The sequence below is a fragment of the Ailuropoda melanoleuca genome, chromosome 2 (genome assembly GCF_002007445.2).
Source record: "Ailuropoda melanoleuca isolate Jingjing chromosome 2, ASM200744v2, whole genome shotgun sequence".
Classification (NCBI taxonomy): Eukaryota; Metazoa; Chordata; class Mammalia; order Carnivora; family Ursidae; genus Ailuropoda; species Ailuropoda melanoleuca.
The window spans coordinates 69,332,521-69,358,200 of record NC_048219.1 but is presented as its reverse complement, the minus strand read 5'-3'; the positions used below and the strand labels follow the sequence as shown (position 1 = coordinate 69,358,200).

The window sequence follows — 25,680 nt, the reverse complement described above, 5'->3', positions numbered from 1 at the left end:
AACAACTGCTGTGACTCAGGTAGCTATGTTCACACACATCAATAACTGCCTTTTAATATTTTCAAAATGGAATGTGGATAAAATAAAAGACTAAGATTGCTGATCTATTACAATGTCCAAAGAAATCAGTTTGGCTTCAACCTGGGTCCCCTTCTAACAAGTGCATGTACCTGAAACTTAGCTAGTGACACACCTAGCTTCCCAAACAGAATGAAACAAGGTCAAGGGTCAATCAACGTTTTTCCCTGTCCACAACTGATAATTCTGATTGTACTCTCAACTTCTTAGAGGTCTGAATGAAAGCTAAAATAACACATCTATCTTAGGGTCCTTTCCTGAGCTATGATTCTAAGATGTGCAGCAGCAGAGAATACACTGGTTAAAAAATGGGGTTTCCTCTGACCCTACAGGCTGTTCTGCCCTGCCCCATCTTGCCCACTGCTGCAACCTCTCCAGGTACCTGGAATGCCCAGTGACGTGAAAAAACATCTTAAAAGACATCTCATCAGGAGGCTAGAGAACTCTAGCTATACAGAAAAAAACGTGGACTTATTTTCTCAACTTGCCCCTGAGGCTTTCAAGATCGCACAGCCCCGGCTACCGCTAACAGCCCGGAACACAGCATGGTGCCCCGGGACCCTGGGGCCGGCTTCAGATTTCTCAACCTTGGGGCCGGATCTTACAAGCATCACCACCCGGGCTCCCAATTCCCCAACCACACAGGGAGACCCAAACCCCAGGCCCCAAGCACCGCAGCCCGCCCCCACCTCCAGCCCCATCGACTGCCCCCCCTCCCGGCGCAGGCCCACCCGCATCCCCCAGTCCCGCAGTCCCGCAGTCCCGCGGTCCCGCCCCCTAGCCCCGCGGTCCCGCCCCCTAGCCCCCCGATTCACCTCAGGCCTGGCGTGCTGCGGCCAGCTCGGATCTTCTGTACCCGCAAGGGGAGGCCCAGGAGACAGCTCAGGGCTGTAGACACCCTTAGGATCTGGCCGCCCTGCCAAGGGAGTGGGTAGGAGAGGAGAGAGAGAACATCATCAGATAGGGATGCTCGCCTCCCCAGGAGGGGCTTGCAGCGCCACCAGCCCTGCCCCGCCCCGCGCTCGGCACTCACCCCTTCCATGATCCCGCCGTCCACCTCCACCCGCTGCCCCGCCATCGGGGGCGCTCTGGGGTCCAGCCCGCAGCGACAAAGGCTCCGCCGGAGCGGGAGGAAGAAGAGACGCTTGCTCCGGCCCCGCAGCTCCGAAACCTCCGTCCCCGCTGGGGGCCACGGGGTTTGGCGGAAGCACGAAAGCACTGCGGCTCCCGGAAAACCGGATGCAGCTGAAACAAACCCGGATGCAGCTGAAACAAACCCGGACACTCAGCGCCCGGAACCGGGGTCGCCCGGCCCAGACGCAGTGCGCGTGCGCGCCACGCCGTGCTTAAAGAGGCGGTGCCGAGAAAGTTCGTCAAATCCGGCGCTCTCTGGGAGGTGGGAAGGCGGTGTAGGGGGCACCGTGGGTCACCGTAGAAAGGTTACGTTTCAACTCAAACCGGGTTCTCCAGTTGTCTCGCAGGCTTCTGCAAACCTCTGTGTGTATCTCTTTTCTGTTTTTATCTGTGTTGATCTGTGTTTTTATCTGTGTTTATCTGTTTTTATCTGTGTTTATCTCTTTTCTGTTTATCCTGCTGTATCCAGAGCTGAAGAATTTTAGAGCTGAGGATGGAAGAAAGGTCTGGATCCCGCAATGCACCGACCACCTTCTCTCTGGTCGGGTTTGCCTCTTCTGCAGACTGCCCCTTGATACCCGTGAGCCCATCATTGCTCACAAGGGTGTGTGTGTGTATGTGTGTGTATGTAATAGTAGTAGTAGTACTAATAGTATTCTTTTTCTCTTCTGAAACATAATTTATTTGGGGATGGGTGGGAAAGGGCAGAAGAATCAGTAGTATAATGTTCTAAAAAAACAAAGTAATGTCACCTTGTCCAAGAGCGAGGGCAAGTTCATGCCAGTGCAACTAATGTCATTCACCTCAGACCATGGCAGAAACAACAGCCACCTTCTTGATTCTGTTTGTGGCTCAATTTCTACAGTAATTGAGTATCTCATAATATGCAAGCCTCTAGGTAAGCAAAGAGTAAGGCAGCTTCTACCATGAACTTACTGGAGGTATATTTGAGACACTGAGAAGTAATCAATTACAACGTTATTCTCAATGGTAATGGTAATATAAATAATATTTAATATATACTATCTTACAGTTAAGTAGGAGGGCACAGAAATTAGAATATGATAAACCACAACAATAACAGACAACATTTATTCGGCATTTACTTGAGTGCCACCCATTGCATGCATTCACAACCTGTTGAAGTACTTACTATTTTTACCTCTGTTTTACAACTGCATATGTTTAAAAATTTGCTGCAAGTCCGCACAGTTGTTAACTAGAAGACTGAACTACGAACCGGGGTGATCTGAGGTAGATACCATTGTTTCCTAATCCTACGAGATTGTTGTACTATAACTAATCCTAAGAGATTGTTCTGCCACTTTTGTGACAGATATGTTCTGGGAACACAAACTTTTTTTTTTTTTAAGATTTTATTTATTTATTTGACAGAGAGAGAGAGAGACAGCCAGCGAGAGAGAGAACACAAGCAGGGGGAGTGGGAAAGGAAGAAGCAGGCTCCCAGCAGAGGAGCCTGATGTGGGACTCGATTCCGGAACGCCAGGATCACGCCCTGAGCCGAAGGCAGACACTTAACGAGTGCACTACCCAGGCACCCCTGGGAACACAAACTTCATATACTTAATCAAATCTGGGACACTATAATATCAGGGATTAGCCATAAGACATTAATCAGGGAAGTAGTCATATTTGCATTTTAGAATGTTGACTGTGACAATATGGAGAGGGTAAATAAGGCTAAGAGCATGAAGAGAAAAATGACAATAGTGTAATAATCTAGGCAAGAGATAATGAGAATTTTTTTTTAAAGAAAGGTGGGGTTTCGTGGTTTTTTTAAAAATTTATTTGAGAAAGAGAAAGAGTGTGTGTCAACATAGGAGCAGGGGGAGGGGCAAAAGGAAAGGGAGAGAGAGAATCCCAAGCAGACTCCCCGCCGAGTGTGGAGCCTGTTGCAGGGGCTCAATGCCTCAACCCTGAGATCATGAGCTGAGCCAAATCAAGAGTTGGAAGCTTAATCAACTGAGCCAGCCAGGTGCCCCAAGAGATAATAAGAATTCGAAGCAAGGCAATAGCAATGCGGATAGAATAGTAAAGCTCTTCTCCTATTTGACATCTTAGATCCTGTTGTAGAAACTTAACCTTCTCAGGATCCTTGGCCTTCTTCATTTCTTACATTGCTATGAAATCCTGCCTCTGATCCATTTGCCTCATTCTAACTACTTCCAGTGGTAGGAGGAAGTAAACAAGATGGTAAGGTACTGGAGAGACTAGCAAAGCAAGAGTAAATAATAATAAGCATTTATATAATGCTTTCATATACATTTTCTGTGTTAATGTTCACTACAAAGCTGTGAGGTCAATGTTACTGTATCCATTTGGCCAATGAAGAACTGAGACCTAGAAAATCAAAGTGATATGCCAAGGTGACGTAACAAGTAAGTGGTAGAGTTGGGTTAGATCCTGGGTCTTTGCAATTATCTACAAAGAAAAGACATTTTTAAGCTGACAACGAATTCTTCAACAGAACAATGGAAGTAGAGAAGATAATAATGGACTGGCGTGCCTGGCTGGCTCAGTAGGTAGAGCATGGGACTCTTGATCTCAGCATCATGAGTTCAAGCCCCATGTTGGGCATAGAACTTACATTAAAAAAAAAAAAAAGACAACAGGTGTGCCTGGGTGGCTCAGTCGTTAAGCGTCTGCCGTCAGCTCAGGTCATGATCCCGGCGTTCTGGGATTGAGCCCCGCATCGGGCTCCCTGCTCAACAGGAAGCCTGCTTCTCCTTCTCCCACTCCCCCTGCTTGTGTTCCCCCTCTCTCTGTCAAATAAACAAATAAAATCTTTATTTAAAAAATTTTTTAAAAAGACAACAGATTCATATCTTCAGAATGCTGACAAAAAATAACCGTCAACATAGAATTGAGTCCCCAGCAAAATTATCTTTCAAGAATGAGAATGAAATAAAGAAAAGTTTCCAGATACACAGAAACTGAGTTTAAGATACTTTATAGAAGATGCACTTCAGAAAGAAAAATTACCTCAGGGGCATCTGGGTGGCTTAGTTGGTTAAACCCTGCCTTCTGCTCAGGTGATGATCCCAGTGCCCTGGGATCAAGTCCCACATCATCAGGCACCCGGTTCAGCCTGCTTCTCAATCTTCTCTGCCTGCTGCTCTCCCCGCTTGTGCGCTCCTCTCTCTCCCTTTCTGTCAAAAAAAAAAAAAAAAAAAAAAAAAAAACAACTTAGAAAAGAAAAATTACCTCAGAGGGAAAGTCTGACATGTAAGAAGAAAAAAGAAACAAAGAAATTGTAAACATGTCAGTTTATCTAAAAAAGCATTACATAAAATAACACCAGACAACAAAAGTGTGTAAGTTAAGGGGTGGATGACTAAAGTTAAAGAATTCTAAGGTCTTCTTTGGGCATAAAGTTAAAGCATAAATTGATTTAAGACTTTAAGGTAAGTATGTAAGTGGGGTGTCTAGGTGGCTCAGTTGGTTAAACATCTGCCTTTGACTCAGGTCATGATGATCTCAGGGTCCTGGGACTGGTTCCCTGCCCGGTGGCGAGTCTGCTTGTCCCTCTTCTTCTGTCCCTCCCCCCCCACCTTGTGCCCCCCCACCCGTGCTTCCTCTCTCAAATAAATACATAAAAATTTTTTTAAGTTTTTTTTTTTTAAAGATTTTATTTATTTATTCGACAGAGATAGAGACAGCCAGCGAGAGAGGGAACACAAGCAGGGGGAGTGGGAGAGGAAGAAGCAGGCTCATAGTGGAGAAGCCCGATGTGGGGCTCGATCCCACAACGCCGGGATCACGCCCTGAGCCGAAGGGAGACGCTTAACCGCTGTGCCACCCAGGCGCCCCCATAAAAAAATTTTTTTAAAGGTAAGTATGCAAGTTAAAACTTAAGGGTAATCAATAAAGTAACATTGTGTATAACATCTAAATGAGCTGGAAGGAAGAATAAACTAAGGGGAAAATACACTTCCATTTTTAAAAAAGAAAAATTAGATCACCATAAAAAAGGATATGAAGAAAGCACTAAAGCAAGAAAGTAGAAATAAGTTCACATATACAACTAATAAAAGTGAAACTATAAAGTAGTTTTCTGGTTGAAAGCCAGAGATTGGTTCTTTAAAAAAATATTCCATTTGGGGTGCCTTGGTGGCTCAGTGGGTCTGCCTTTGGCTCAAGTCATGATCTCCAGGTCCTGGAAGGAGGTCTGCCTCTCCCTCTCCCTCTCTGCCCCTCCCCCACCCTCGCTCATGGGCTCTCTCTCTCTCTCTCTAATAAATAAATAAAATCTTTTTAAAAAAAATTCCAGAGGCACCTAGGTGGCTCAGTCTTAGGTTAAGCATCTGCCTTCAGCTCAGGTCATGATCTCAGGGTCCTGGGATCCAGCCCCGCATCAGGCTCCCTGCTCAGCGGAGTCTGTTTCTCACACCCCCCTGCTCATGCTCTCTCTCTCATGCTCTCTCCCTCTCTCAAACAAATAAAATATTAAAAAATTAATTAATTAAAATGCACCAGCAGGGGCGCCTGGGTGGCACAGCGGTTAAGCGTCTGCCTTCGGCTCAGGGCGTGATCCCGGCGTTATGGGATCGAGCCCCACGTCAGGCTCCTCCGCTGTGAGCCTGCTTCTTCCTCTCCCACTCCCCCTGCTTGTGTTCCCTCTCTCGCTGGCTGTCTCTGTCTCTATCAAATAAATAAAATCTTTAAAAAAAAAAAATGCACCAGCAGCAATGAAAATATTAACAAATAAATCCAACAATGTTTATAAAATACTATACATTATGACCAAGTTAGGATTGAAGATTAGTTTAACATTAGAAAAATGTTATGATGGTGTATCAAATCCCTAAGATTGTGTCAATAAATGAAGAAAAAAGCACTTGAAAAAAATCAAGATCTATTTAAAATAATTCATGGTTAAACAAGGCCAAACAAAACTAGAAATAAATGTAAACTCCCTTAATCCGATTAAGGGCATCTGGAAAACCCTAGAGCAAATTTCATTCTCAGTAATAGTAAAACATTAGGCATCTTCCTTTTAAAACTAGTAACAAGATAGGAATGCCCACAATTACAGCTTCATTTCAACAGATAGAAGTCTAGCGAGATTCTACAAGAAAAAATAAAAGACATAAGATCGAACAGGAAAAAATAACACCATCATTATTCACAGGTGGTATAATTACCTACATAGAAAACCTCTAAAAATCTTTAGATGTATTATTGAAAACATAGTTTCAATGAAATTCCAATCAAATGCCCATGGGGACTTTTAAAAGAAGATTGATTTGCAGAATCTCAAATTTATATGAAAGAACAAGAGGGCAAGAATAACTTTAAAAAGAATGAGGTTGAAGGCACCTGTCCTCTTAAAATCCTGAATTTCTATAAAGTAATTAAGATAATGTGAGATTGGCGTAGTGATAGACAAATAGACTACTTAGTGCCCAGAAATGGATTTCTAAACAGATGAGATGGCAGATCTGTGGAAAAGGGGGAACTCCTCAGTTTATGATGCTGGAAAAATGGGTTAACCATAAGGAAAAAATGAAATTGGATTTCTATCTCACGCCATATATAAAAACTATTTCAAGATGGTTTAAAGACTTAACTGTCATACGCTATATACAAAAATTAACTCAAAATGGATCAAAGTCTTAAATGTAAGAACTAAAACTGTAAAATTCTTTTTTTTTTAAGTTTTATTTTTATTTAAGTAATCTCGACAGCCAATGTGGGGCTCAAATTCATGACCTTGAGATCAAGAGTTGCATGATCTTTTTTTTTTTTAAAGATTTTATTTATTTATTTGACAGAGATAGAGACAGCCAGTGAGAGAGGGAACACAAGCAGGGGGAGTGGGAGGGGAAGAAGCAGGCTCATAGCGGAGGAGCCTGATGTGGGGCTCGATCCCACAACGCTGGGATCATGTTCTGAGCTGAAGGCAGACGCTTAACCGCTGTGCCACCCAGGCGCCCCAAGAGTTGCATGATCTTCTGACTGAGTCATCCAGGCACCCCTATAACTATCAAACTCTTTAAACATAGATGTAAATCTTCATTGACCTTGGATTAGTTAATGATTTCTGAGATATGACACCAAAAGCACCAACAATTAAAAAAAATAAATTGGACTTTAATTAAAATTAAAAACTTTTGTACTTCAAAGATACCATCAAGAAAGTGAAAAGACAAACTTCAGAATGGGAGAAAATATTTGTAAATCATATATCTGAAAAGAGTGTAGTATCTAGAATATATAAAGAACACTTACAACTCAAAAATAAAAAGATAACCCAATGAAATGCATAAAGGATTTGCATAAACATTTCTTCAAAGAAGATATACAAATGGCCAATAAGTACATGAAAAGATGCTTAACATCATTTGTCATTGGGAAATGCAAATCAAAACCCCAATGAAATATAAGTTCACATTCCACTAGTGTGGCTATTAAAATAAAACACCAATAATAACAAGTGTCGGTGAGGGTATGAAACCAGAACCTTTCTACACTGCTAATGGGGATGTAAAATGATGCAGTCACTTTGGAAAACCGTTGGACAGTTCCTCATAAAGTTAAGCATAGGGTTATCATGCTACCCATCAATTCCAGTCTTAGATATATACCCGAGAAAAATGAAAACCTATGTCCACACAAAAACTTGTACAAGGAAAAGAAAAAAGAAAACAGAAAAAAAAAACTTGTACAAGAATGTTCATAGCAGCATTATTCATAATAGTTCCAAAATGGAGACAACCCAAATATCTATCAACTGATGAGTGGATAAACAAAAGTGTGCTATATCCATACAATGAAATATTATTGAGCCATTAAAAGGAATAAAATACTGGTACATGTGTAATATAGATGAACCTTGAGAACATTATGCTAAGTTAAAGAAGCCAGTCATAAAAGAACACATATTGTATGATTCCATTTATATGAAATGAAATGACTGAACAGGCATTTTCAATTTTAAAATTAAAAAACCAAAAATGACTTAAATGTGAAGGAAATATAAGCAGACTACCTTCAGAACTTTGGATTAGGAAGTATTTCTTTTTTTTTCTTTTAAAGATCTTATTTATTTATTTGAGAGAGAGAGAGTGGGGGAGGAGCGGAGGAAGAAGGACAAGTAGACTTCATGATGAGTGTGGAGCCTGACATGGGGCTTGATCCAAGGACCCTGAGATTATGACCTGAGCTGAAATCAAGAGTCAAACTCTTAACTGATTGAGTCACCCAGTTACGCCAATTGAGAAGTATTAAGACAGAAAAAGCGCTAACCATCCAGAAAAAAAAAAAAAAACCCAGATATATTCAACCATGTTAAAAGGAAGAACTCTGTACACCAAAGACACTTATAAAAGGGCAAAGACAGGGAAGAAGATACCAAAAACACAAATAAATGAAAAAGCATTACAATCTAAAATATATAAAGAACTCCCACACAAATCATCAAGAGAAATACATACACACAATAATGAAAAAATAAGCTAAAAACATGAGCAGGCACTTCAAGAGTGATTGATAAACATATGAAAATGTGTTCGACCTTATTAACAATCAGGGAATTCAATTTAAGAACATGATACCATTTTATAATGACTATGTTGGGGAATATATTAACTGTTTAAGTGCAACAATATCAAATCAGAAACAATGCATACTCCCTTAACAGCTGCTGTGTATTTTGCACCATCATGTTGGAAAACAATATAGCATTATCCTGGGTAAAGTTAAAGATAAGTATAATCTCGGGATGCCTAGTTGGTTCAGTCGGTTAAGCAACCCACTCTTCATTTTGGCTCAGGTCATGATCTCAGGGTCATGAAATCCAGCCCTGTGTCAGCCTATGCGCTGAACATGGAGCCTGCTTAAGAGTCCCTTTTCCTTCTGCCTCTGCCCCTCCCCGCTTGTGCTCTCTCTCTCTTTCTCTCAAAATTAAAAAAAAGAAAAAAGATAAGTATAATCCAGGTCTCCACAATTCTATTTTTTTAGTTTATTTCAGTAATCTCTACACCCAATGTGGGGCTTGAACTCACAACCCTGAGATCAAGAGCTCAACCATCTGAGCCAGCCATGTGCCCCTCCACAATTCTATTTTTAAGTATATATCCGTGTCTTACTAATCAAAGTGTAATTGGCTAACCAGTAGCAACTGTATCACCCAAAGCTTGTTAGAAATGCAGAATATCATCAGGCCTCATCCAGATCTATTGAATTGGAATCTGCATTTTGACAAGATCCCCAGTTGATACTAATGTTCATTATAATCTGAGAAGCACTGTCCTAAAGAAACTCTTGCACATGTACCAGGAGAAAAGAATGTATGTAGCAGCACTAGTGGTAATAGCAATAGCAAAGAAATGGAAACATCTCAAATGTTCACTGCACAGAGAATGGATAAATAAATTGTGGTATGGTCATAAAAGCTAGTTGCAGAAAGATACAATTTGATACCATTTTTATAAAACTCAAAAATAAGCAAAGACAAACAGGGTATTGTTAGAGATTCATATATAATGTATGGAAACAAAGGTATGCTGAACACACAATGCAGGATAATGTTTACCTCAGTTGAGAGGAAGGATTAAGAGGAGGAGCTGACAGTGTGATCTTCCTGAGAATAGGAAAGGTTTTATTTCTTAAGCTGGGTAATGGGTTCAAGGTTTTTGTTATTATAAGCAATTTATCTATATGTTACATTATTCTTTTGTAAATATACAATGTAACACAAATTTTAACAGCTTCATTGAGCTATGTACCCTAAAATTCACTTGTTTTAAGTGTACAATTCAATGATTTTTAGTACATTTTACAGTTATGCAAACATCACCACAGTCTGGTAGTAGGAAATTTCCATCACCACAAAAAGATTTTCCCATTCCCATTCCCAGTTATTTGCCGTTTCCCATTCCCATTCCCAGTTATTTGCCATTTCCCATTCCCATGCCCAGCCGCAGGCAACCGCTAATCTGTTTCCTGTCTCTGTAGATTGTTTTCTGTCTCTGTAGATTGTTTTCTTTGGACACTTCATATAAATAGAATCATGCAATATATGACCTTTCAGATCTGGCTTCTTTTACTTCCCATAATATTTTTGAGGTTTGTCCGTGTCACAGCATGTACCAGTGTTTTAGTCATTTTTAAGGATAAATAATATTTTATTATGTGAATATACCACATTTTGTTCATCCATTCACCTATTGAAGAGTATTCGAACTGTTTCTAACTTTTGACTATTAAAAATAATGCTATTGCCATTATTCTTGTACTAGTCTTTGTATGGACATATGTTTTCATTTCTCTTGGGTAGATACCTAGCAGTGGAACTGATAAGTCATAATCAGTCATTTTGTTAATTAGGAAAAGGGAAAAAATGGTTCTTTGGTTCTTTTGAATTCAAGCAAAAGGATTAACTAGTAAGTAGGTGGCCTTAACTATTGATGCTGAAAGATAAGGACACACAATACTGAATGTGGAAGTAGTAATTCAATGAGGTCAAAAGAGGGTAAAAAAAGAATAACCAAATATTTTCTTGGGAGAAGGTAGAATTAAAGGGAAAGTTAAGAGGAAGAAGGTGGTATAGGGGCCCTGGGAAGAAAATAATTCACTTCAAAGTCACAGCTACTATATCCTCTTTTTAAAAACACACACACATGTGGGATTATCAAATAAATAGTGCCTATAAAATGTTTTTGTTAACAGGAAAGTTAAAAAAACTAAAGTTCTTTTGACTTTCCAGATTTTGTTATAAAAGTAATGATTTGAATTTATTGCTTATAGTAGTTTGTATGTGAAATATACTGAAAAGCAAATAAAGAAAAAAAAAGTGTGAGTTTGGGTAATATTAGACAGTAAATTTGTGAAAGAACTGAGAATTTGTTTCACAGCCACTAACCGTAAATGTTGAGGATTTATAATGCCTTTGTTCCCATGTTTTTGTCTTTGATTCTTTAGATATCTGTACAGATTTTAATTTCCATCTAGAGGGCAAAAACCAGGCAAATGTCATCCCAGAAGTTTTTTAGAAATTGGTGTCCTAGTTGCTCTGAGAAAGATTGACTATTAAATCTCTGATCTTTTATTTCCCCCCCAATTAACTTGACCTGAATTTGACATTCTCCAAGAGCCACGTAAATCAAGGTTATATGCCTGTGATACATATTGTATATGCTGGGCAGCTGCATCTGACAACATTCTCTAAGAAGAAAAGATAATGTTGGTATCTTTATTTTAGACATGAGGGTAACCTTCATCTTCTGTGGAAAAAAAACTGAAAACGCAATTTCGGTTACCAAGAACCCTCAATGGGAGTTAGGAATACCAGTCACTGGGTAGGATTCCAGCATGGATTCCAGTCCAGCATTGTGACTCAATTAGTGGTACTGAGTCTTGCTACAAAGTATAGAAATATCCCATTTTCTGTAATCAAGGCGGGTACAATACAAGCTGAAAGGGGGTATTGTCCTACTCATCAGGTCTTCACCATAACGCTCTCCAAGTAAGTGCCCTTCCTTTTTGTTCCCTTAACAGTCCCTATTTCTACTACACGGATGAAAAAGATGATCGTTGGTGGACACAGCAATGGCATGCCCAACTTCGCCTCTGAAACCAACTTTGAGCTACTTCCTCCCCACTTTTTCCCCTCCAGCGTGCTCTTTCACCTCCGCGCGGGACTATCCGCCCCCTAGTATTTACCTCAGGCCCCGCCCCGCCCGCTGGTTGGCTTTGGGTTGGGAGGCTCGTTCCTTCCCTCGCCATTGGCCGCTCAGGGGGAGGTGCGTTTCCCGGCTCCCGATAGGTCGCCCCCGCGAGACAACGCTAACAACCACGCACCATTTGTCATTTCCGGATAAGATGGCTGCAGTGCGTGTGCTGAGGACCTGGAGTCAGACTGGTGGGCGGCTGGTAAGCGTTTTGGGGCTGATTTGTGGTCGGGAAGGAGTGATTTGTCGCTAGTATTCCTGAGGAGGTGTGTTACTTTGCGGTCCGAGTGCCAGGCAGACAGGGCACGCGTGATGGAGAGGTGGAAGGATGTATGCTAAACGAAGGGCAGAGAGGGTGCCGAGCGGACCGGTCCGGAGAGCCCACTCTCTCCTCACGTGGACGCGTTTCTGTCGCGACTCCGTCTCCTTCCAGCTTTATCTACACCCAGGCCCTTCTAGGCTTTCACCGTTAGCCTTTTATTGGGCACCATCTAGATGCTGGGCATTGTGATAGGCTGTGGGGATATGGAGATATATAGTCATTCAGCATTTATTGAGCACCCACTGTGTGCCAACACTGACAACACGACCCCTGTCTCGGGGAACTACAGCCTAGAGGAAGAGACCCGTAAAGCAAAGTCCTTGCTTCCGAGGAGCAGAGACAGTCAAGCTTCATTCTGGGGACCTGTAACGTATCTTTACACTTTACAACCTTTTTATCACCAGAGCTACGACCTACCACCATCTCCCCTGAAGTTTCTCCCTTTGAACAGCCATTTAGCACCAAACATCCCAGTAATCATAGTGTTTCGTCCTATTTGCATAGCGTTTTTCCTTCTGGGATCCATCTTCCCTAAGGTCTTACAGTGGTTGACCCCTGATCTTACAAAATCTGTTAAGAGCCTGCTGTTTACCAGGAACTGTGCTAGGCACTCGGGAAGCAAATGTGAATAACAGAGACCCCTGCCCTCTCAGATTAATTACAGCCTTGTGGTGGAAGGCAGGGGAGAAATAAACAAAAGCAATTAGGGCATCTTGATAAGTGCTATAATGGGACATTATAGAGTTACAGAAACACATAGGAGGGGTCTTGGGGGGGTCAGAGAGGAGTTCTCAGAGGATACTGTGGAACTTGAGATTTGCACTGTTGATAGGTATTGGTCTCTCTTTTGAAAGTTCTCCTTGCTTGGCTTCTGTGACACCAGCTTCCCAACATTCTTCTTCCTAGATGTTAGGCCACTCCATCCCAATCTCCTGTTTTCCTGCCTGACTTTTCAAATATGCTTTGGTGTTTTTAAGGGCTCTGACTTTGGCCATCTGTACTTTCTGGACTATTTCAGCCACTTCTTTGAATTTAGTTTGCCATCTGTATATGCTGATGATTCCCAAAGTTCCCCAGTCTTCAAGCCAGCTCTACTCCAGACCCATGTATATCCTACTGTCCTGGAAATCTCCAGTTGCATGCATATTAAGTATTTTTCAGCTGCAAGTAATAAAAACCCAACCAATAAATGGGAAATTAACTATCGATGCATCCCAAACCTAGATGGCAGCTGGCATTGGTTAAGTGGCTCAAACTTGTCATTTCAACAATTCATGTGGCCTTTCCCTCACAGTTACAAGAGGGCTACTACAACTTCATATTCAAGGCAGGAAGGAGGAAGGGGTGGTACGAGTCAGACTCTTTGGCCAAGACTATGTTACATGGCCACTGCTAACACAAGGGGTCTTGAAGAAGCTAGCATTTAGCCATCTCACAGAGTCTACCCTAATGCCTCAGAGGCACATCAGATTCTGGGTTCCAGAACTAAAACCTCAGACCTTTTTCTCTTTTGGTTGTAGCCTATAAATCTCCAAAATTTTGTGATTATTCTCCATCTTGCCCCCAACTGCAGCTTTCCTGGTCCTTCCTAATCGGATGTTCTGCCTCCAATCAGTGCCTCTCCAACCCATTCTCCATAGTACAACCAGGGTGATCTTATAAAGACATACATTTGAGAATGTCATTTCCTTGCTTAAAACTGCCGCAAGCAAAATATCCAAAATCTAAAAGACTGTGAGGCAATTTATGAACAGGTCTTTCCCAAATCTCTCAGGCTTCATTTCTTGCTGAGACCTACCCACCCCAACCCCCACTCTGACACTTCCCTCACCCTTGCCCCACACCGAACCATACTGGAAGTACATTGAACTTCAGTTAATTAAACGCACTGCTCCCTCTCAACTCCAGACTCCAGACCTTTGCACATCTATTTCCTCTGCTTTAAAGACTCTTGCTTTCTTTCCCTATGGCCTCATCTGCAAGACACCTCATCTCCTGGATTACTCCTACTCATCCCTTAGATCTTACTTCACGTTTCTTTGTGTATGTTTTTAATACTCTGTTTCTCTCATTGTAACACTATGTCATCATCATCTCTTTAATTGTCTTCCTTTGAAGGTATGGACCGTACATCCCATGAGAGAAGGAATTCATCTGTTTTGTTCTCTAATCCCAAGTGCCTGGCACAGTGTAGATACTCAATAAATATTTGTTGAACAACTCAGTAAAAAAGTCTATTTTTTCCATCTGTTATAAAGTTATAAACAACAGGAGGTCTTAATACTTATAGTAGATTATTAACAAGGCCTTACTACGTTGTGTTTTATACTCCCCTATTGCATCAAGCATTTGACTCTTTTTTTTTTTTTAAGATTTTATTTATTTATTTGACAGAGAGAGACAGCCAGCGAGAGAGGGAACACAAGCAGGGGGAGTGGGAGAGGAAGAAGCAGGCCCCCAGCGTTTAATTTAATAATCTGTTTTAATTATTATTTATTTCCTTATTGGAATCTGCTAAAACTTTGTTCATCTCCTATTTTTTTATATTCTGTTTCTGGGAAAAAAATGTATTTATTTATTTATTTATTTTTTAAGATTTTATTTATTCATTTGAGGGAGAGAGAGAGAGCACAAACAGGGAAAGGAAGGGAGAGGGAGAAGCAGATTCCTCGCTCAGCTGGGAGCCCCACATGGGGCTCAATCCCAAGACCTGGAGATCACAACCCGATCTGAAGGCAGACGCCCAACCATCTGAGCCACCCAGGCGCCCCTGGAAAAAACGTCTTTTTTAGCTTGACAAGTCATTTTTTCCCTTTCTCCCTTCTGTTGCTTTTTCATCTTCTCATTCAGCAGCTTCACTAATGTTTTTTAGCCTTCACATAATCCACTTAGTCACTATCACAGAAGGCCTGGTAGACTTAACATTGCTTTCTCCTTTTCCACTGTAAAGCATTCAGGAGCCTGGTAGTTCATGCCCCAAATACTATAATAGTTTAACTTTTTCCTCTCTTACTTGGCTTTACCTGTTATAATCTAGTCAATAAACTGCAACAATATTAATTTCTTAGTCCTTATTCTCCAATAACCTGTAGTGTAGGAGTTCAAACTCCTTATCCCGACATTTACAGTCATCAATAATTTAGTCCTTGAGCCACTTACAATGCTCCCTTTTATAAATTTGATCAAGCCAAATCAAGCAACTCACTGCCTGAGGAGACAAGTTCCAGCAGCAGTTCCTTTGTTTATTCTGTTCCTTCTGCCTTAAAAGTGCATTTTGGCTCTTTAATAATTAATGCTTATTATGCAAGGCTCACCTCAACTCTTCCTTCTGGAAGCCTTTCCAGATCAAGTCAACCTGAAAAAACAAAATAAAACACAAAAAACTCTCTACTTAAACTCCTCTAACACCTACTGCCTATACTTATTACAAAAAACTAGAGCATACATGCCCATGCATGAGTATGTGTGTGTCTGTGTGTGTGTGTGTTTATTGTTTCAGCTAGGTTATAAATTCAAAGCAGGGATTATTTCTGTGATGTGAGAGAAAGAGCCTCAGCTTTAGAGTCGCATTTACTTGGTTTCAGAGCTGAATTTTGCCATCTTTTTACTTTGTGACCTTGGACAAAGCACTTAACCTCTCTGATCATTAGTTTCTTGTGTGTTTAAGAGGGCTAATGTGCCTATTATTTCAGAAGGTAATTGTGAGATAAAAAGAAGATGATGCATTTCAAGACTTTTATAGTACCCAGCCCATAGTAGGCATTCAAAAAATGTTCGATAGTTTCTGCCTCCCTTGCCTGATAAGTAGTTCTTCCATAAAAGTTGCCGTTGTTGAAGGTAGGACCTTTTAGTAGTTTAATTTTCTTTCAAAGGTTTTTTAAAAACTGTTTTTTAAAAATCAAGGTAAATGCATGTAATTCAGAACTTCCATTTACTGCCCTAAATTAAAATTTATGAATGTCTGATGAAGTGAAGGTTGATTTATGCCTTTGATTCTGTTGTTGACGAAGAGCCAGGGTTGTGGGAGTTGAAGGGGAAAGAAAGGACACAGAAAATGGGTTTGGGAAAGATATTCTTTCACTATCTGCTAAGTTTTAAGCTATCAATTTTAGTTAGGTTTTATGTTTCCTGAATGTTAATAAGAATAAAATATATATTGCAAAGATTAGTGGCTTTAGGATTATCTCTTAAGGTGAAAGTAAGATGCATGATTTAAGATTAAGTGTTTTAGGAAAGGGATCTTTAGTTTTCATTATTTCAACCACAGCCACCATATAAACTTGTTATCCTGGAGTTTTCAAATATATATAAAATACAAAAGTAGAAAGAATAAACACCCATGTAGCCATCTAAGTTAGTCTCGATAATTACCAGCATATAGTAATAATCACACCCAGCACTCCCATCTATACTCACTGAATTATTTTACAGCAAATCCCAGACACTGTGAGATTCTACTACAAGATATTCTCCTATACGTGGTTAGGAAGTGAAACGAAAATCTTACTCCCTGCCCCATCTTAGTCCATTTTCCAATGGTATGAGAGGCCTAAAAAATGATATTTTTAAAGTAGATGATTAAACAAACTATGTCTATCATTTAACAGAAATTCCATGAGAAGTGAAAAAAAAAGTATGAATGTTTTTAACTTTCTTCAAAAAAATTAAAAATAACTTCTTTGATTGATTGTTCAGAGAGAGAGAGAGCACAAGCAGGGGAAGTGCAGGCAGAGGGAGAAGCAGGCTCTCAGAAGAGGAGCCCTGATGTGGGGCTCGATCCCATAACACCGGGATCACGCCCTGAGCCGAAGGCAGGCGCTTAACCGCTGTGCCACCCAGGCGCCCCAGCACATAATAATTTAAATGTGTTATTCCTATTGGTAAAGCAAATATTTGCTGGAGAAAAAGAATAAAATTCTTGTTTATAAATACATATTATAATATGGCTGTAATACATAACATAATATGTATTATAAAATATAACTTTAAAATTTTAAGGCTAATCACCACTAAAGAATCAAGTACATGATAATAAAGTAATTTTTTAAATTCAAAGTAATTCCTACATTAATGAAAAAATTTCAAATACATACCAGTATTCTCAAATACAGTAAGGGGGTTAGAAATTTCTATACATTATGTTTTGGGTTGCCTGGGTGGCTTGGTCATTAAGCATCTGCCTTTGGCTCAGGGCGTGATCCTGGCGTTCTGGGATCGAGCCCCGCATCGGGCTTCTCTGCTGGGAGCCTGCTTCTTCCTCTCCCACTCCCCTTGCTTGTGTTCCCCTCTCTCGCTGGCCGTCTCTCTCTCTGTCAAATAAATAAAATCTTAAAAAAAACACAAAAATTTCTATACATTATGTTTAAAAGTGTGATGTAGTTCACCAGGTATTAATAACATTGAAATATTAATTTTCAAAACAAAATAGTCTACCTTTCAGACACATAGGTTCTAATATATCAAGTTGAATAGATTCAGGTCTACTTATTTCTATTACATATTATTGTCTTGCATTATACTAAGATGTTATACAAAATGATTACATCTAAAGAGTCATCTGTAAATTATAGTAAGAAATTATAGTAAGAAAACCTTTCCCTACAGCACTACACATGGTTCTCAGTGTCTTTAGATGCTAACAGTCAGTTTTTAATTCTTTAACAGTTTTATTTTAGGAAGTCTTTAGTGACTCGACTGCATCTACAAACTGATGTGTTTGTACAAAATACATCGTTAAAATTTCTTCACTTTCATAATTAATTTTAGGCAAGGTTCGTAAGCATAGAAACAAAACTGACAACAAAGGATGTAGTTTTACTAAATAAAAGAACAAAATAATGTTCTCTGGGTGCTAGGGTTTAAGTCCCTTTGATTTCTTGAACAGAAATACTTAAGAAATAATCAATCTTAATAAACTTGATTTGCACTGATTTCTGGTTTTGGCCAGTTCAGATTTTGGCCTGGATAGTTTCATATTGTTTCTATTGTGATAATGACTGTTTTACTTATAGAATAGACTTGAAATTCAGTATGTACTCACAGAGATAAGCCATCAAGAACATTCACAAAAGCTTTTACTTTTTTTGTTTTCTCATCTTTAGATTTGTGTTCGCTACTTTCAAACATGTATGAATGTTCATGTTTTGAAGCCAAAATATATGTGTTTCTATGGTTATCCTTCATTCAAGTACAGTCATCCACATCAGTTGCTGAAAACAACTGCTGGTAAGTATGATCTTAAAATTGCCTATATAAAATAATGTTTTATATCATACTCAGAACTTTTAAAAAAGTAATCAAAGACTTAAAGTAAAAAAAAGATAACCTTTTCTTTCTAGTCCAGCCCTCCTTGCTTTCCCTGAATCTATCCTTTTCTTATTTTTTTTTTCTGTGCCCCCCCCATCCCTTTCATATCTTTACATTAATGCTTCTGTCTTCATAATGTTGGAAGTGGGTTGTTTTTGGCCATCTGCTCTTTATCATCTGGCTCATCTAATTGCGATAGTCAGTTAAATTGTTGACTTAGCAGATTGTATCCTTATACTGTCACTGTATTATTGGTTGAATGAAGCACTTACCTCAGTCTGTTGTGTTAAGATTGTGTGATGAAACAAAGTGTTCCTAAATAGAAAGTGTTCTGACCAAAAAAAAAAAAAAGTGTTCTGACTTTTACCATTTAATTACTTTTCTTACATCTTTTTCTACCCTCAGTAAAGAACTTGAGGCTTAAGTATTAGATTTTGCGAAGGCACTAAGATTTTTTTTTTTCTGATGTTCTATTTAGAACTCTGATAAAGACACCCTAGACTTTTGTTACATCATTAAATTTTTGAAAGATACTTGATGCCTTAGTCTGTGCAAGCAATGAAAAATGGGGGAATTCCAGGCAGAACCAACCCCTGAGATCAGTCTTTTCATGCCTTTTCATAGGTCGTCTTCCACAACACCCTAAGATATGTAAACCCTGCCTTGGCCTTTTTTTTTTTTTTTTTTAAGATTTTTATTTTTAAAAGTTGATCTTTTCTCTTTACTTCTCAGAGAAAATAGAGGCCATTCAAGCAGAAACTCCTAACTTCCTGCTCTAGTCTCTAAACACTTACCTTGAGCTCTGGGTTCTCGGTCTGTCAGTTACTAGCTGTGTAACCTTAAGCAAGTTACTTAATTTTCTATTTCATCATCTGTAAAATGGAAGTAATTACAGTGCCTAACTTATTGTATTGTTGTGAGAATAAATTCATTTAACACAAATATTTATTGATCACCTGCTATCTGGCAAGGCACTGTTCTAGGTGCTTGGGATACACTCTCTTCCTATATACCCTAACTTGGTGAATACTTAATCTAGAAACCTGAAGCCTTCCTGATTCCTATTTCACATCAAATTGATTACTGAGATCTATTAATTTGACATCTTATGTGATTCTTAAATCTGTCTTCTCTTTTTCAGACAGCTTTGAAAATATATAAATACATTAAATTCTATACTTCAGTTTTGTACCTGTAGTAGCCTCCTAGCTGGATTCTGTGTCATCCCTTTCCCAGCCCCATCCATCACATTCCTGCCGGAGGGGTTCTTTCTAAAATTATACATTTAAAGTTACAGATCTGAAATTGCAGATGGTATTCCCTATTGGTTAATTATTACTGAATAACAGCCCTGCCCACGACTTTAGGCTTAAAGCAACAATGGTTTACTATTTCTCAGGTTTTGAGGGTTACCCGGGTGGTTCCTCTGCTGGTTTCACCTGAGCTCACTGATACGACTATATTCAGCTAGAGGATCGTCTGGGCTGGAACGTCCAAGATGGTCTCACATACATGTTTGCCACTTGGTGCTGGTTTTTGGGTGGGGTGTCTCATTTCTCCTCTACATGGCCTTTCATCCTCCAGTAGACTAGATCAGCTTCCTTACTCCGGAATCTCAAGACAGTATTCCAAGAGGGAGAGGGTAGAAGAAGCTGCAAGGTCCTTTGAGGTCTAGGCTCCAGAATTTGTACAGCCTCACTTCTGCTATGTTCTATTGTCCAAGCAACTGATAGGCCAGCATAGATTTAAGTAGTGGCAAATTAGACTCTACGTCCTATGGGAGCAGCTGCAAAAAATTTATGACCATATTTACTTACCATTGGCCCCTGATCATCTTCAGGATAAATTTCAAACACCTCACTGTGGCACAGCAAAGAAAGTCTTTTTTAATCTCGACTGATTTTTTTTTTGCCACATATACTATCTTTAGCCATAGAATTGTTTGTTATTCCCTAACCATGCTATGCACTATATTTCCATGTTCTGCTTGCACGTGCTGTTCCTTGAATAATATTGTTTTGAATAGAGGTGCCGTAATATATTTACTTATCATTTTTTGGTGACTTAGATTGGTATTCTGGGTCTTCATTTTAACTCTATGATAACTATTCTCGAGCACAAATCTTTGTGTACCTCTCTTAATTATTTCCTCGGGGGGAAAAAGTCTTAAAAGCAGAATTGCTTATTGAGTCAAAGATAGGGACTTTTTTTTTTTTTTTTAAGGCTTATGATACTTAACACCAAACTATTTTTTCAGAAAGTTTCCAGTACTATGAGCAGCAGGCTGTGAGAGGACCGAACTTACTAGAGAGGAAATAAGAGGTGCCTAATACCTCCGTGTCAAAAATACATTTGTATTTCTTAACCATTAACTTATCTCCTCATATTTATTAAAGAAAACCTAAGGACCTGAATCAGTTTGCTGTGTGTTTTGTAAGCAATTTTGATGAATAGCAGTCTGAAGATAGAGGAGCACTCTTGAATCAGTTCAGAGCCACTTGTTACCCTGGAAAAGTGAGAGGATCCAAACCTACTTTCTGTTGACCAGAAATACTTTCTCTTGGGAATAATTACCATGAAGTATCACTTCCATCTAATTCTTATAAGAGTGGGGTAGAAATTCAAAAAGGGATAAACAATGGAAAGAGGAAGGAGAGGGACTAAAATTTAATGATAAGTTGGCAGAACATGGTTTGGAGAGATGAAAATTTTTTGTTTTCTAGATACGGACCTGCCTGATCGTTAGCCACTAAGAATGAGAAGAGTTACATGAAGTCAAAAGAGATCTAAGAGCAGGACACTAATGGTTATTATAGTTTAATGACAGAAAACTGGGAGATCCAGCTAGCTGGGCCTTCTATACCCTTGTAAAAGAGTATTATTTTGGAAGTTGGAAAATGGAAGTGCTATGGCAGTTATCAGTAGGTCTGTGATGCTGACTAATTTATTTAAATCTTTGATGGTTATGAATGATGCTTATGCTTTTAAAAATTATAAAATATTTTTTTATCTGTAAAATGCAATTGTTTCTGCCTCTGCTTGAGTATATTTTCTCATTTTAGTTGTGAAAGCATCTATTAGGAATACATTACTTATTTAATGAGAACATTTCTCATTTGTCTTTGAAGCTCTGCAGGGACAGATTGTTCAATTCAAACTCTCAGACATCGGAGAAGGGATTAGAGAAGTAACTATTAAAGAATGGTAAGTTGGGGCATTTGACTGGCTCAGTCAGTAGAGTATATGATCTTGATCTCGGGGTTGTAAATTCGAGCTCCAGGCTGGGTGTAGAGATTACATAAAAATAAAATCTTAAAAAACATGGTAAGTTATTCTGAAAAAGATTTTAAGTCAATGTAAAAATAATTTGTGTAAAAATAAGTAGGAATTATTTAAGTTGAGAGACTTCTTTCTATAACGATGCTTTTTTAAAAAAGCAATAAGGTAGTTTGTGTTGCTTATATGTTGTTAATACAATTCATCATACATCATGACATTTTATTTGATGTAATTTCTTAAGGATTATTTTTTCTTCTTTTAAAAAATTTTTTCACCACCCACCCCTCACTTCAGCTGAAAAAGGGAAATAAGTCTGTAAAAGATGTTAACTTGATATGACCATGTGTTTGAATGGCATTTGTATATGGACTTACTATTTATTTCCAGACTATTTTAAAATCATGATATAGTCTAAGCTCTCTTTTACTATACTGAAAATGACCTCAGTAAGAATGCCAGTACATTTGACTCACTGTTCTCTGACAGTTTGCCTATATTTTTAGGATAGGTTAAAATAGAAAAAGAGGTATTAATCAAAAAATAATTTTGGGGAAGGTTAAAAATTTTTAAAAAAAAAAAAAGCCTCGAAATAGCCTTCATCATCCTTCTACCTCATTTCCTTCATTGACTTTTTGGAAAAAAAAAGAAATGCCTCTGGGTAGTGAACGAATTTTTAAAGGTGTCTAGAAGTAGCAGTGAAGATGAACAAATAGTTGCTCTCACCATAGTTTTATACTTTTGAAGAGCCTTTTAAGAGTCTGATTCTGCCACCTATACACTCTTCCTCTGTAGTTCGCACTATTATTGCTTTGTAGGTTAGAAAACAGTAAGAACGTAATTGTGCCTTACGGTTATGTCTCTAGTTGCATTGTGGGATTAAGGAAAGAGCAATGGACGTCAAATCAGAAGAGCCTGACTCTGGGGGCGCCTGGGTGGCTCAGCCTTTAAGAGTCTGCCTTCCGCTCGCGTCATGGTCCCAGGGTCCTGGGATTGAGCCCTGCATCAGGCTCCCTGCTTGGTGGGAAGCCTGCTTCTCCCTCTCCCACTCCCCTTGCTTATGTTCCCTCTCTCGCTGTCTCTCTGTCAAATAAATGAATAAAATCTTTAAAAAAAAAAAAAAAAAAAAAAGAGCCTGACTCAAACTTATTAACCTATCTTGCCTGGGACTCACTTGGTCTCTCCTGAGCATTGATTCTTAATGTGTAAAGTGGGGGAAATAGTACTTACTCTGCCATCTCTAAGGGTTATTGAAAGGCTCAAATAATATAATATATAGAAAATGCCTTTTAAATCTGCAGAATATTATGTACATTTATGCTATTGGTACCTTTCTTTCTAAGACAAACACTAGGCTTTGTAGATTTTAAATTTTTTAACATTTCTTAATTTCTACCTCTTGTTAATTCTCTAGACACGTATGTTTGATACAGGGTTTTAAGGTTCTTGGAAAAGGAGATTATTTCATTGCTAATGAAAATTAATACTTCATTAAATGAGAAACACATTTTTGATTAAGGTTTTTCAGAAGTTCTTTAAGAAATATTAAGAGCTTTCTTGAATTCCGTGTGCTTTCTCCCTAACTTAATATCTACAAATCTTAACTCAAGGGAAAAAAAAATACATATTGTAATGCAGTTGGGGGCACCTGGGTGGCTCAGTGAGTTAAGTGTCCAACTCTTGATCTTGGCTCAGGTCTTGATCTCATGGTTGTGAGTTGGAGCCCTGCATTGGGCTCCATGCTGGGCATGGTCTACTTAAAAAAAAGAAAAGTGTGTGTGTGTATATATATATATATGTGTGTATATATATATGTGTGTGTGTGTGTGTGTATATGTGTGTGTATACACACACACACACATATACAACATTATGTATATATGTATACACTATATATATAATATTATGTGTATATAGAGAGTGTGTATACTATATATGTGTGTATATATACATATATATACAATATATATATACACACATATATATACACACTATATGTATATATAACATAGTTGGTAAAATGTTAAAAAGCAGAATTGCGTGCTACACACTGAGAATAGAAATTCAAATGCATAAAGAAGCATGATTTAACATTATGTAAGTGGCAGTAAAACATTGTTCTTCAAATTTGTAGCAGCAAATAATATGGATAAAGAAGAAAAATACTTCAATTTCAAAGAGCCTTTGACCAGCTTCCAAAACAAAAGTTTGCATTATATACGTGCTTTTGTCTTAAAGTCAGTTTTGTCTGATAGTAATAAAGCCAGTCCAGCTCTTTTGGTTACTGTTTGCATGATTTTTTTGGTGTGTATGTGTGGTATATGCGTTTTGTATGTGTTGTGACCATATAATTGGAAGTTTATTTATGGATTTTCTATTTTGTTCTGTTGATCTACATGTCTGTTTTTGTGCCAATACCATACTGTTTTGATTATTATGACTTTGTAATATAACTTGAAGTCTGTAATTTTGATCCCTCCAGCTTTGCTTTTCTTTCTCAACATTGCTTTGGCTATTTGGGGTCTTTTGTGTTCCCATACAAATTTTAGGATTGTTTGTTTTAGTTCTGTGAAAAATGCTGTTGGTATTTTGATAGGGATTGCATTAAATGTGTAGATTGCTTTGAGTAGTATAGACATTTTAATCATATTTGTTTTTCCAATCCATGAGCACGGAAGACCTTCCCATTTCTTTGTATCATCTTCAATTACTTTCATCAGTGTTTTATTGTTTTCAGAGTACAGGTCTTCACCTCTTTGGTTACTTTTATTCCTAGATATCTTCTTATTTTTGGTGCAATTATAAATGGGATTATTTTCTTAATTTCTCTTTGTGTTGCTTCTGTAGTGATATATTGAAATGCAACAAATTTCTGTACATTGGTTTTGTATCCTGCAACTTTACTGAATTCATTTAGCAGTTCTAGTAGTTTTTTGGTGGAGTCTTTTGGGTTTTCTGTATAACAGTATCACGTCATCTGCAAAAAGTGAAAGTTTTCTTTACCAATTTGGATGCTTTTTATTTTGTTGTTGTTGTTGTCTGATTGCTGTGGCTAGTACTTCTAGTACCATGTTGAATAAAAGTGAAGAGAGTGGACATCCGTATCTTGTTCTTGACATTAGGGGAAAGGCTCTCAGTTTTTCCCCATTCAGGATGATGTTAGCTGTGGGTGTTTCATATATGGCCCTTATTATGTTGAGTTATGTTCCCTCTAAACCTACTTTGTTGAGGGTTTTTATCATGAATAGATACCGTACTTTGTAAAATGCTTTTTCTGTGTCTATTGAAATGATCAGATGGTTCTTATCCTCTTATTGATGTGATGTATCGATAAGACTTCTGTTTATTGGGAGTTTTTTCACTGATTCAGTTTCTTTGCTGGTTGTCTGTCTATTCAAATTTTCTATTTCTTCCTGATTCAGTTTTGGTTTATATGTTTCTAAGAATTTATCCATTACTTCTGGGTTGTTCAATTTGTTGGCAGATAGTTTTTTATAATATTCTTTTACAATTGTTTGTATTTTTGTGGTAGTGGTGGTTATTTCTCCTCTTTCATTTGTGATTTTATCTATTTGAGTCTTTCTCATTTTCCTTGATATGTCTGGGTAGCGGTTTATCAGTTTTATTGATTTTTTCCCAAAGAACCAGGTCCTGGTTTCATTGATCTGTCCTATTTTTTTTTTTTTAAATTTCTGTATCACTTATTTCTGCCCTAATCTTTTTTATTTCCTTCCTGATGGTTTTAGGTTTTGTTTGTTGTTCTCTTTCCTAGCTCCTTTGGGTGTAAGACTAGGTTGTTTATTTGAGATTTTTCTTGCTTCTTGAGGTAGGCCTATATTGCTATAAACTTCCCTCTTAGAACTTCTTTTG

At 38.6% G+C, this 25,680-nt stretch overlaps 2 protein-coding genes across 5 annotated transcripts in view; one reads left to right on the top strand and one right to left on the bottom strand.

Annotated features, from left to right (window-relative positions):
- RTCA (RNA 3'-terminal phosphate cyclase) overlaps positions 1–1,358 on the bottom strand; it is a 33,821-nt gene extending 32,463 nt beyond the window's left edge. For 2 of the 4 annotated variants that reach the window (XM_034653976.1, XM_011226922.3), the window contains exon 1: positions 894–994. Coding sequence is in view for 2 of the 4 variants with exons in the window: in XM_002920776.4 (XP_002920822.1) it covers positions 894–994; positions 1,112–1,156 (146 nt within the window). In the remaining 2 variants the exon portion in view is untranslated. Of the gene's footprint in view, positions 1–893; positions 995–1,111 lie in introns of those variants that run through there. The other 2 variants (XM_002920776.4, XM_034653975.1) reach the window with 2 other exon arrangements.
- A 10,609-nt stretch (positions 1,359–11,967) lies between these two features.
- The window catches only part of DBT (dihydrolipoamide branched chain transacylase E2), a 47,297-nt gene continuing 33,584 nt past the window's right edge, over positions 11,968–25,680 (top strand). Inside the window, exons 1-3 of the mRNA XM_002920777.4 lie at positions 11,968–12,108; positions 18,330–18,453; positions 21,663–21,738. Of these exons, the coding sequence (XP_002920823.2) occupies positions 12,058–12,108; positions 18,330–18,453; positions 21,663–21,738 (251 nt within the window). The 5' untranslated portion in view covers positions 11,968–12,057. The remainder of the gene's footprint in view (positions 12,109–18,329; positions 18,454–21,662; positions 21,739–25,680) is intronic.